The sequence below is a fragment of the Priapulus caudatus genome, unplaced genomic scaffold (assembly GCF_000485595.1).
Source record: "Priapulus caudatus unplaced genomic scaffold, Priapulus_caudatus-5.0.1 Scaffold259, whole genome shotgun sequence".
NCBI classification, from domain to species: Eukaryota; Metazoa; Priapulida; class Priapulimorpha; order Priapulimorphida; family Priapulidae; genus Priapulus; species Priapulus caudatus.
Genome location: NW_014577320.1, coordinates 412,009 through 425,483, shown reverse-complemented (window position 1 = coordinate 425,483; position 13,475 = coordinate 412,009). Strand labels below are relative to the sequence as shown.

Genomic DNA, 13,475 nt, shown 5'->3' with positions numbered 1-13,475 from the left:
GTACCCCACTGAATGTTGCCAATACGTAATAACAATAATAATATTAATCATTATAATCATAATAATAACAATAATAATAATAAATATGTGTGTGTGTATATTAATATAAATAGCAGGAGTGTCTGTGGAAGAAGAAAGTCAAGGATTAAAGATTAACGGTACAAAAGTTGTTCGACCACTAAATCACTCGCTATAAATTACAGACTTGAACGAATGAATTAGCAGTATGACTTGCATATATTTAGAAAATTATACATAATATTTTCGACAAAGCATGAACACTGAGGTGACGTCAAGCGCGGAAGTGGTTGCATCAGCCACGAAACTGTTCTTGGAAAGCAGGGCAAGCAGTATCGGCTCATGAAGCACAGGCTGCTGCCGACTGCCGGCACTAATCCGCGACATGCCCAACAATGGAAAACTGTCTGACGCAACGTGTGGAACGTGATCTTAATTGTGATGCGCGGCGGAATGTATGATAAGCTTGTTGAATTACATTTGCACAAATTGCCTCTAATGCACATTAATTACCTAGACATACAAATAGACAGACGGAGCAGATTAACTATTCCAGACGCACAGACACACAGATTCGTGATACGTACAGTCAATTTCGTCCGATCCATCAGGGCAGTCTTTCTGCGCGTCGCACACCACGCCACGACCGGTGAATGCAGTCTCCGTTGAAGCAGGCAAACTCCCGATCGCTACACCTACGGGCAACGAAGAACAGAAACATCTCTCAAGCAACCATTATTTCAATGCAAACTGCAGACAACGACGACGACACGGACAATCGTCGACATGACGTGCCGACTTTCACTGAGAATTACCGTACATGAGAAGAAGATATGATGGATGAGTGTAATCAATGTAAGGCCGATGAAAGTTGATGTCATGGTTCTCGTCAGCGCCCGCATCAAATTTTACTCCCGCCATCAAAAAAGTTCAACACTCATCGCTGATGAAATTCCCGCCATCAAAAAGTCCCATATGAAATTCCCGCCTCAAAAAATCAAATCTACAGTCAGCACTACATGTATGGAAGACAAACAGTAAAAATTTGAGTAAAAACTGTCAACAAAGAAGTTATGACATTTTTCAACCTTATTTTGCATATGTACAAACAAGACCTGATACCCTCACTAAGTTCTATTGGTTTGTATATAAAAGATGAATGTTGATATAAATCCCTCATCAAAATCTCGAGAACCATGAAATCAACTTTCATCGGCCTAAAGCAACACTGTTGAGGGATAGCCCCTCCCCCACCCCCACCTAATAGAGAGGGAAAGCTGGGCCGCACGGAGACTTGACTTACTTAGACGGCACTGACGGAGTGGGGCAGTTAATTTCGTCGGTCTCATCCCTGCAGTCAGCGTCGCCGTCGCAGCGCCAGTTCAACGGGATGCACTGCGTGTCGTTGCACTGGAACTGGTCTGTGCAGTTGGTCATCGCTGCTGTGAAGAGAAGCCAGGTTAGTACCATCACACATTCACGCTGGAGGGAGAGCATGAACGAGGATCGTGCATTTATTATTTACGCATGCATATGCGTGCGTGCGTGCGTGCGTGTGGTGTGTGTATGCATGTATAAATACATAATAGATAGTTACATATATACATGATATACATATTCGGTGGCCCTATGGCAGTAGGTCCCTGTGGGCAGCCGTGTGGACGCGTGTGACATGACAAGATACAGGCATGTGGACACATCTTTTACAACAACTTGCCTTTTAGATTATGCTAGTGGCCAGATGTATTTTTGCCCCAAATAGAAAGATTGCTATCAACATATTGAGCCACGTGCATGAGCAGCACACCTGCCCTTGTCCACCCACCTGGCTCACTATAGTCAGCCCCTACCCTGCTGCAGGATGCTTCCTTGGCAATAGGCCAATTAGGGCATAGGCATGGACAGTCCCCAGTAATTACCCAAAGAATAGCAGCTGACCTACTTGTACCCTGGCACTCTGCCAAGCATTTTCTGATACGCATAATTATAAGCAGAAAGCGAGCAGGTGACAAACTACCCTTGCACGCGCGCGTGTATTCAACAACAAACCGTGTACACAATGACGCAGCGTAAGGGTTTTACGGGACCGTGACATAACGGTCAACCGGTGAATCACCCCAGCGCGCGCTGGACTATGCGTGTGAAGGAAAAATAACGGAGGAACAAGCACTTACATACGCAAACGCTTCCCACCAATACACAGCGACCATTTTACAATACTCTGACACAACGGTCAACCAGTAAGTCACCTTAAACCGATTATTGCGAGAATTTTCCAGTGTTTTCACCACTTTCATGACACCTAGCGTTATTGCTTGAGTAACAGCAATTGTCTAGAGTAACAATAAAATGTCTTAGAACCTTCGTATTCATCAAAAACTGCCAGTTTCGAACTAGTTTCATAAACATTCGTTTTCTGTTATCTTGAACTAGACGGAAGTGTGGATTAGCTTGTGTCGCCACCGCTTATCTGCCATAGACAAAGCATGGCTCTCTCAAATCATGCACTTGTTTTCAATTAATCACCAACACAAATTAAGTTTACCAATTCTGCCATTTAGGCATTGTCGCGACACGATAAAATGCATTGCTGTTACGATGTGTTCATATCCAATTTTCTATGCTATAACTGCATAAAATCTTAGTATTTTTAATGTTGGTGTAATAATAAGTGATATTTTCGCTGTCAGGTGAGACTATACTCAGCTATATTTAGTTTTTCTGAGCAAAAATCTCGCAATAGTCATTTTAACGCATGGCAGACTACGCATGCATGAAGGAAAAGTAACTGAGGAACCAACACAATAAATATGCGAATGCTTGCCCCAGTACACAGCGACCATTTTCACCCACACGAACACTCCGGCCACTAATGTTTCGCGTTCTTGATACTGCATCGACTATGGACCCCACCGGACCGCGATCTCAAGGGCCTGCAATTTTGGGGTTACCGACGCGAGCGTTGCCGTGGCGCCATCGTCACGGCGACGTAACTCACCACATTGCTCGTCCTCGTCGCTGCCATCGCCGCAGTCGTCGTCCTTGTCACAGACCCAGCGCTGGCTGATGCAGCGCTTGTTGGTGCACTGGAACTCATTCGGCGCGCACGATGTCTCACCTGAACAAGAGCGAGAGAGAGCGCGATGAGAGAGAGAGAGAGAGGAGGGAGAGGGAGAAATAGAGAGAGCGAGAGAGCGAGAGAGCGAGAGAGAGAGAGAGAGAGAGAGAGAGAGAGAGAGAGAGAGAGAGACAGCGAGAGAGTGCGAGAGAGCGCGATGACAGAGAGAAAGAGAGCGAGAGAGAATGAGAGGCGCGTGATGTAGTAGCAGCAAAACGAAACCGAGACAGCCCAACATGAAAAAAATTCCCCCTCGCCTATACCGACGCCGTTTCTCTGTGTTACAGAGCAGGCATCGCACGGCTACGAGCGACCGCATAGCCCACTCTCAAACCCTCTTCTACTCCACCCAAAACGCAGCTCATACCGATACGTTGCTAAAAGCTCTGAATGGGCGCCCTGAGGGTGCAAAATTAGCAGCGGCCCACCGGCATATGCCAACAAATTATTTGGAGGCCGGTAACATGCAAAACACCGCCCTCCGAGCAGGTGCTTCAGCCTGTTAGCGAGTACTACATTTTTATTTATAGTCTAACATTACTGCTTTACCTGAAGATCGAAATCACCGCCCCATCGTTATCAACATTTTACCAAATTTGAAATCCAGATGCAAGGTGAAATAAAAAAAAAACATGACATTGGTTTTACAAAACAAAATTTTGAGGGCTAGTAAATTCATTATGAGCGGCTGTAAAAAATTGCTTACCAGCCCTCTGGGCGGGGCCGGTGCCTAAAAAAAATCTTAATTTCGTGCCCTGGCGCCCCTACACCCACCAAGATTCGCGCGAAGCGAGGCGAGCTGTACCCACGCAGTCCTCCTCGTCGGAGCCGTCCGGGCAGTCGCCGTCATCCGTCGCAGCGCCACGCCGCGGGGATGCAGGCGCCGGGCGGTGCCGTGCACGCAAACTCCTCGTCGGCTTGCACTGCTTGTTCCCTGCGGAACACGGCGGCGGTACAGAACGACGATGCGCGGGGAGGGAAGGCAACAGGGGCAGCAGCTACAAGAACAAGCAACTGCAGGGAGGGAAGCAAATAGAGGGGTGCAGCTACAGAACGAGCCGATGCATCAGGGGAGGGAAGGCAATAGGGTGGCAGCTACAAGACGGTGCGATGCACGGGGAGGGTAAGTCAACAGGGGCTGCGGTTACAAGAACGAGCGATCTGCGCTGGCGGGGGAGAAGCAACAGGGGCAGCAGCTACCAGAAAACAAAGCAACGTGCAAGGAGGGAAGGCAATTAGGGGGGCTAGTACACAAACTGAGCAGCATCACGGGGAGGGATAAGCAATAGGGGGTGCGCTAGCTAGACAACGGCTGCGATGCACGGGGGGGAAGCACAAGGAGGCGCGCGGTACAGAACTGAGCGATGCGCGGGGAGGAAAGGCAACAGGGCAAGCAGCTACAGGAACGGGCAACGCGCGGGGGAGGGGAAGGAAAAGCAGGGGGCAGCTACAGTAACGAGCGACGTGCAGGGAGGGGAGCAACCCAGGGTGGCAGCTACAGAAACGAGCGACAGCGATGGGAGGGAAAACAGGGTGTGCACTACAGAACAAGCGACGTGCAGGGAGGGAAGGCAAAGGGGGTGGCAGCTACAAACGACGGTTGTAATGCGGACTGGGGAGGGGAAGCAATAAGGGTGGCAGCATACAGAAGCGTATGCACGGGGGAGGGAAGGCAACAGGGCGGCGCTACAGAATCACAGCGATCCGCGGGGAGGAAGGCAACAGGGGGCGGTCAGGCTACAAGAACGAGCGATGTGCGCGGGAGGGAAGCAACAGGGGGCTGGCGGTTACAGAACGGCGATGCGCGGCAGATGGGGAAGACACAATAGTGGGGCGCAGCTATCAGTTAACGAGCGACGCAGTGGAGGAAACAAAGGGCGGCGCTACAGAACAAGCGACGCGCAGGAGGGGAGGCACAGGGGTGGCAGCTACAGCAACGAGCGACGCGTGGGGAGGGAATGGAACAGGGGTGTTCAGTCTACAGAACGGCAATGCGCGTTGGGGAGAAAGCCTACATGGGCGGCGGTTAGCAGAACGAGCGATGCGCGGGGGAGGGGAGGCAACAGGGGCAGCAGCTAACAGAACCGAGCCAATGCGGCGGAGAAGACACAGGGGCGGCGAGCTAAATAAACACAAAAAAGCAAGCAACGAGAGAGAAAAAGGGTGGAGGCAACAGGGTCGGCGTTACAGAATAAGCGATGCGCGGGGAGGGAGGCAACAGGGTGGGCCAGCTATGCAGAACGAGCGATGCACGATGGACGGTGGAAGAGCACAAGGGGGTGGCAGCTACAGAACAGCAACGAGAGAGAGGGGAGGCAACAGACGGCGTTACAGACAAGCTGATGCGCTGGTGGGAGTGGAGCTAACAGGGGCGGCGCTACAGAACGAGCCGATGCAGTGGGAGGCGGAAGGCAAACAGGGCAAGCAGCTACAGAAATCGCCGAAGCGGCGGGGAGTGGAAGACAACAGGTGGCGGCAAGCTAACAGAACGAGCGATTGCGCGGGGGAGGGGAAATAACAGCGCGGCAGCTAAGAAACGAGCGATCGCAGGGTGGCAGCTTACAGAACGGAGTGAGCGGCGGGTGGGAGGGGAAGGCAATCAGTGGGGTCGCGCAGCTACAGAACAAGCAATGCGCGAGGGAAGGGAAGGCAACAGGGGGGCAGCAGCTACACAACAAGCAATGCGCAGAGGGGGCGAAGGCAACAGGTGTGGCGGCTACATAACTTGGGCATGTCGCGAGAGGGAAGGCAAACTAGGGTGTGGCGCTACAGAACCGACGCGAGTCTGGAGAGGGGAAGGCAACAGGGGTGGCAGGCTACATTGAACGGGCAAATGCGCGGGGGGGGGGAAGGCAACGAGGGGGCGGCGGCGCTTACAGAAACCGAAGCGACGTGCGAGGAGGGGGAGGCAACAGGGGTGGCAGCTAACAGAACCGAGCGATGCGCGGGGAGGGAAGGCAACAGGGGTGGGAAAATCAGCTACAGAAGCGGGCATGTGCGCGGGGGGGGGGTGGGAAGGCACCAGGGGCGGCGGCTACAGAACAAGGCGACGTGCAGTGGAGGGGAAGCAACAGGGGTGGCTAGTCTACAGAACGAGCGATGACCGGGAGGGATTGGCAATCAGGGGTGGCAGCTGACAGAACGAGCGATGCTGCGCGGGGAGGGAAGGAAACAGGGCAAGCAGCTACAGAACGAGCGAGCGGCGGGGTGAGGGAAGGCAACAGGGGGCGGCAGCTACAGAACGAGCGATGCACAGGGAGGGGAAAGCAATGGAGGCTTCCTTATATCGGAGAAGAGCGCCGATTCAAGTTTGATTTCGTGTGGCCACTAACTCTATCTAGAATCACGACAGGATGAGAGTTGGGGGTCCAGCACATACATGAATGTGGGTTAGGATTAAGTTAGAGTTAGAGTTAAGGTTAGGATTTATATGGCTAGGGATATGATCACAGCTATGAAGACAATGACTCACATGCGGGGACCCTAAATTAGGACTGAGGTCCAAAACTATAATTGAGCAATGAGTTGGGGGTGGGGTGGGGGGGAGGTAATGCAGGAGCCTCCATACATAAGTTAAGATTAAGTGAGGGTTACTTAGTATCAGGTCTACGATGATGATTTATTTTATAGGGTTGGACCGAGCAAATGAGAGCAGGGGGTCGACTCCTCTGTAGAAGCCCATACATACACAGGAATACCTCGTTATTAAGTTAGGGCACATACGGATTGGACATCAGTAACATTGCCGGTACACCACCACCGATTTATGCCAGTCCACATGCAGGACCGAACGGAGACTTTAGAAGAAGCCGCATGAGCGGCGTGCTATTAATAGCTACTCACTGCACTGCTCGGCATCCTCGTCACTGTTGTCACCGCAGTCGTCCTCCTTGTCACATGTCCAGCTCACCGGGATGCAGCGTCCGCTCTCACAGGTGAACTCACCATCCGAGCACGTCTCCACGGCTACACGGAGGAAGAAAACACAGATACGTGGTCATTATTCACTCCAACGCCCGTGCAGAAAATAGCATCGCTACTCTACTTTTATTTGAGCTGGCAGATGGCAGCACATGACCACGCCACCAAGGATAATCGATCCATTTCGCTTCCAGCCATCCCCGTCGGTGCTCATCTGCTGATCTCGCCCTGTAGAAACTCAATACTGCAGAAAACGTGCGCTAGTTATGGCTGAAGGAACGGCTGCGCGCGGAGAAAAATATTGTTAAATCAGATACGACTTCTACTAAGCCGGATGTTTCTTTGACATATATATATATAGCGGAGAAAAATATTGTTAAATCAGATACGACTTCTACTAAGCCGGATGTTTCTTTGACATATATATATATATATATATATACATTTACATACACCCACTCGGACCCACTGGATATAAACAATTTTTTTAGTGCATCACACGAAATCTGCACACCAAGCCAAATGCCCACTATCTCGGAAATATTTTCCTGCAGAGTTGCAAAATCTGAAAGAGATAGATACATCCGGAAGGATGAGCTTGAGCACATTAACACTGGAATGCATGGTTGTGCAAGAGTAACACATCATTACCAATTACGAACGCCAAGTAGTACTTCCCATGTTACGCAACACACCACCTACTTCGCACCACGCTTAATTGACCTTACCATTGTCTACGCACAGCGGTCAGTGTTGTAGACGGTTATAGGCGCTATTTCTGCTAGACTCACAGTTCTAGCTCATTCACTGGATCACATTACGAGCTAATCGCTCAACTGAAGGTTATACGAGAGGAGGACTATGAAGCACTATATGTATTTGCACTTACAATATAGGCATTCATCGCATTACACGTTCCATCACACTATATATAATAATCACACAAACAGATTCGGAATAACTTTAGCGAAAGTACGAATTTTTTTGTAGACAAAAAAACACGATCGCAGATCGATCAATAATATGCAAATTAGCCGGCTTCGCTGCTGGCTCTAAGAAGGGTCAAATGTGAATCACGGTCGATCGGTCGTGGGTCATTAACCCATGTACGTGGCTAGGAAAGGGGGAGAAGAAAAGCGGAAGAAGAAATGGGAGGGGGAAGAAACAAATGGTAATAGGAAAGAAAGGAGGGGAAGGATGAGGAGGAGAGGAAAAGAAACGGGAGGAGAGAAGAAACTAGGAGGAGAAGGAGGAAGAGGAGGGGGGAGGAGGAGGAGGAGGAGGAGGAGTAGCGAGAAAAGGGAGGCAAAGGGAAGAACGAAAACGGGGAACCAAAGATATTCCGCTTACGTATCTGGGATCGGTACCCAATATTGGTATCAATCAGGTACTCCTTGTGACAACCTTCTACCTGCACACTCAACCGTTATCATATTTTAAGGTGTGAACAGCGTGTATTTGTACTGATACCGCAGCACTTCCGCTGCGATACACACACATGTGGTTAGATACACGAACAACCATTCCGATAGCCGCGTGACACACTATCAGTTCTTATAGACTGCTTGATTACCTTGATCGCTTGATGTTGCTTGTGCACACATAAACGTCTAGACAAGACCGTTTGAATAGAAACTGTAAATCATGTACATGAGTAATCGTGTGGTGGAGTGTGGTGGGCGAGCCGGAGATAGGCAAGCAGGCAGAGGCAACAGACTAGCGTCATTAAATACATTTCAGAGTATGTTGAGATACACTCGACTTGTGCATGCACGGATAGTTTTATTTGCTTCGAATAGCCGCACACAAATATGCTAACTAGTTACACTATCCGAGGAGTTCCTTTAACATTAATGAACTGTTTCTATTCCAGCCCGATCTAGTACACGATTTAATATTAGCGCAGGTTTGGATGCTTTCATTCGAGCAATCTAATGCGATATTTACATTTTACAACACACTGCTCCGTACACCTAATCAAGAGCATATAAAGAAGACTTTATCAAGAGTATATACCTTCTTTATATGCTCTTGACCTAATTAAACTACACGTACGACATCTATTAATACTCGCTGCGTCTGGACACCAGCGCACATTTTCAATATCGATTACAGAGTTTCTTAGGAGGGTACAGTGATGAAGTGGGCTGGAATTTTGCAAAAACCCTGAGAAGGCGGCTGTGCAAATATGTTTTTATTTCCCCCCAAACAACTCGGTTGGAACGTTGCCAGCAGACAGTGCAACATCAGGCGTTCCGCAGCAACCAATCACAGCCGAGAAAGCCTCGCGTCAATACCAACATGCCACGCGCTACAACCGCAGCCCACACGGCGTTGTTACTCACAAGGGATGCTACACGAGGATGCACGACACGGGGGGATGGGGCGCATGCATCATAACCCAGGCTACACACAAATCTACGGCACTCGCGCTGATGCTGATGCAAGCAGCGGCAGATGCTGGCGAAGCTGGCACGGAAGTAGACATGACCGATTAGCGATTATTGTTAGTGTGTCACAGATCTCGGCCGCCAGTGGTCACAGCACGGGCCATGAGGAATACCCCCCTACCCCCACTAACACCACGTGCACTACATTAGTGCTGATGACACCGATACTGATGCAGGGACGCTGCACATACACACAAACACATACGTACACACACACATACGCATATTCGCACACGCGCGCGCACGCACGCACGCACGCACGCACGCACGCACGCACACACACACACACACACCGCCGCGAATTTTAAAATCGCTCGAAAAAATCGCCCGTGTGCCCGTTCACGCCGATTTTAATCGCCCGACCGAATCGCCCGTATCCAATATGTTAGATATTTTTGGGCGATTATTTACGCCGGGCGATTATTATCGCTCGTGTGCCCGTTACCGGCGTATTTTGTCGCCCGATCGATTTTTCTAAACCAATCGGACGTGTTGTTGATATCATGTGATGTTAAATGTTCTGTCGAGTGGCGCACGCGTACGCTCTCAAATTCGCTACGTCACGTGTGCCCCTTCGTGATCGGGCGATAAAAATCGCTACGTGTGCCCCTTCGTGATCGGGCGATTAAATTCGCTGGCAATTTTAATCGCCGCGATCGGGCGATAAAAATCGCTCGTGTGCCCCTAGCATTACGGCTCATCCATCCTCTCCCACCTGGCCGGGTAACACGGGATCATGTTTTTACGAAGAACAAACACGATAGCTAACTACGGCTAATTTTAATTCGGATTAAAAAATCTCGGTAGCTATACTTGTCCCGTTAGAACAACGAGGTTTGCCGAGATACGTCGCCATGTATGGATGGCGGTGGGAAACGAGCGTGGGCGCCGAAACAACGAGAGCAAAGACAATGTCAGCAGGAGCAACTTGTCAGACAGCCAATTAACAAATGTCATGTAACCGGCTATCGTTTCAAACGGGATTAGACAGAAGTTGAACTATGAACGCGGTCACAAACACTAACCTATCTGTGAAGCAGCATAGCAGGCAAGTTTGGGACACTGAACTCGGAAGCTTTATTTACTTAGCAGCGGGCCGACAGACCCATATATACTTCCCTGTTCCCAGATGAAGTAATAGCGCTCACGAATTGCAATATATATATATATATATATAATTATATATACTCTCGAAATGGAAATATATTTAGACAAATATATTTAGAGATTTGGAATTACCAGAAATATATAGCAGACGCTATATAGATCTGTGGGAGATTGGTATAGTTTGATTAATGTTTGGTGTCGCCGATACAGCCAGTGCTGTTATTGCTGATCTATATCCTCACACAGATAAGGTACATGAAGAGGTACGCGCGTGCTAGCAGATAGCAAGGCGGCTCTATGCCTATCTGTGCAAATTTTTTTTGAACTCATTCAATTAAAAAGGGCAGTCTATTTGCAGACTATGCTTTTTCAACCTCCTCTAGCTACCACGGGGAAGAAAAACATACTAGGTTGCCTAAAACATTGGCAGAACTCCTATTTATTACTCAATCTTGCGCGCCTCTTTTATAAGCATATATTATTTACTTTGGCTGGGTACTAATATAATTTATTGCATCTTCGCCCTGCATGATACTATTAAAAGCATCTACTCTTTGTTTTCACAATGGCACCTGGATTTCGTCGCGTGTACGCGCGTGTGTCTCGCACATCATTGTCACCATGACGGCATCCACGCTTCTTTCTACCACTTCGATCATCTAGTTGATCATACCTCCGCCTCCGCAAATAATATAATCGCGCCACAATTGACTCTCAGCCATTGTTCCGGCGAATCGCGCGTTGCGAGGGCGCCCCGATGAGCTAAAGCCGATCGGGTGGCATAACATTACGGCATTAGATTGGGGCACCCGGCTGTGAAACGTGTGGATGCTCGCGCAACGACTGCCTCCCTTCCTCCTCCCCCCTGATTGCCGTAATTGCATTAATTGCAGAGTTGCGTTCTGACCGGTCGCACGTAATCGGGCTGCCTGCCGACGAACACGTATACAGCCGAACAAGGGGATAATGAGGGAGCTACTGGCCCCACAATGCACGGTCAATATTTACTCCGCTTGTAATCGTGTCTGGAAGCAGACAAGGTAACCCGCGAGTTGCCGCTGATTAGTTGGCCAATCTAGCCGCATAGCCGCTGGTCAACAACACTTCCTTCTAGACAAACGGCGATGTGAGCGCGCCCGACAGCCACCGTCCACTACCGCGCATTGTCGGCGGCATATTTGCACCTCCGCGTCACCTATCAAATAGGAACACCGCCACAATGCGGCTCCGTGAAGATACACACGCAGCCGCGGATACAAGAGCGCGCGGACGTGAAGCAGGGGCGATGTGGACGGATAAGGAGAGTTGCGCGGGAGAAAAGAGATGCTCTACAGTGCAGCTGCACGGGTTATAGGTAAAAGAAGGGCTCTGCGCGAAGAACAAAGGTTAGGGGGGGAGTGCGTGATGGTTAATGGCGGAGAAGACTCGCCCGTGTAGCTGATAAGACATTGCGACTGCAGCTGCCCGCTCTCTTTCCCCCTTCTCCCTCTGTCTCTCAATTGCCTTGCCACCAGGAACGGCTATTGTTCGGGCTATTTCTGGCCACTGGCCACTTGCCACTGACCATTCATGAATATGAAATGCGGCGGAGATGGCGAGATAATGTGGCAGGCGTCCTTTGTCTCAGAGTGGAGGTGGCATGTGCCTCTAATCTAACTTGCAAATGTCCGCTGTTTTACAGCCTTCATCAAACGCTCGCCACATCTAGATGATCCCTAATTACTGTCATTTCTGGCCATCACTAAATGCAGCAAGAAGATGCGACGCGTATGTCAACAAGCACTAAGCAAAGAGTCAACGCATTTGTAATCTTACCATCTAACTATTATATTGTTGCCGCAGGTGGCACAAGCCATACATCATATATACTTCGTCCACGAATACACACAAGGCCACGGCGGCGGGTCATGCGTGGTACTGATAATTATTGACGAAGAAGGAAATTATGCCTCAACGAAAGGATGAGATGAGAAGGGCCGAGTAGTGGCAGGACGGATGTGAATGCGACAATGGTTATTAGTGGCAGGGAGAACGATACGATAACACACGCAACTGTGGACGCAACAACGCTTACGCACCGCCAACGCACGGGGCATTACGTGATGCAATCTCACCGTGTCCACTCACGGAGCACGAGGAGTAGGAAGGAAGCAACTGTCACTCCCTCGTCAACGGTGGTCGGGGTACCGTGCGACGCACGCACTGTCGGCATAACAGATCATTAATTATATAAAACTGCTGCTTCTGTCACAGCTGTTGAAAGCTGTCGCCGTGATAGATTCGTGCACCCAACCCACTGCTCGACATTTTCTACTCTATTACCCGCCTACGCATACACAGCAAGTGAGCAATCTCACAAGTTGCATTACGTCAATGGACAATACACCCACCCACTCCCACAACCTCGTCGGCTGATGAAACACCTAGTATCGATCATAAACAATCACCGCGTAGTTTTGCAGGCGCTGCCACACTGCGACCCCGTCGGCGCAGACGTAGTCTACGCGTGCTGCCGTTGTGAGGGGCGTAAGCTGCGTCGGCACAGCGCCTGCGCTTACGTCGCTAACGGTGTCGGAACTCGCAGCACACGATGCCGGCGTTATGCCGCCACGGCCGCCACCCACCGCCGGTTTTACTGCGAATATAACGCGGCTCGTCATAGGCGCGAACTCGGCGCATGATGTCGTGACGCGCGCATCAGCAGATGCTACGTCACACGCGAACAAATACCCATGCGGTGACGACCGTCACTCGAGTCTTCCTACACTAAAATAGTTAAATCAATACCGCCGTTTGGCCTGCCGACCGCACTAGACTGGCATCGCGCGTAACACCTCCACCCACCCAGACCTGCCAACCCT

General features: G+C 50.0%; 1 protein-coding gene across 1 annotated transcript in view; it reads right to left on the bottom strand.

Moving 5' to 3' along the window:
* LOC106808192 (low-density lipoprotein receptor-related protein 8-like) overlaps nucleotides 1-13,475 on the bottom strand; it is a 46,332-nt gene that overhangs the window by 16,770 nt on the left and 16,087 nt on the right. Inside the window, exons 3-6 of the mRNA XM_014810795.1 lie at nucleotides 6,980-7,102; nucleotides 3,942-4,070; nucleotides 3,017-3,136; nucleotides 1,322-1,460 (exon numbers count right to left, since the gene is read on the bottom strand). Coding sequence (XP_014666281.1) covers nucleotides 1,322-1,460; nucleotides 3,017-3,136; nucleotides 3,942-4,070; nucleotides 6,980-7,102 — 511 coding nt within the window. The remainder of the gene's footprint in view (nucleotides 1-1,321; nucleotides 1,461-3,016; nucleotides 3,137-3,941; nucleotides 4,071-6,979; nucleotides 7,103-13,475) is intronic.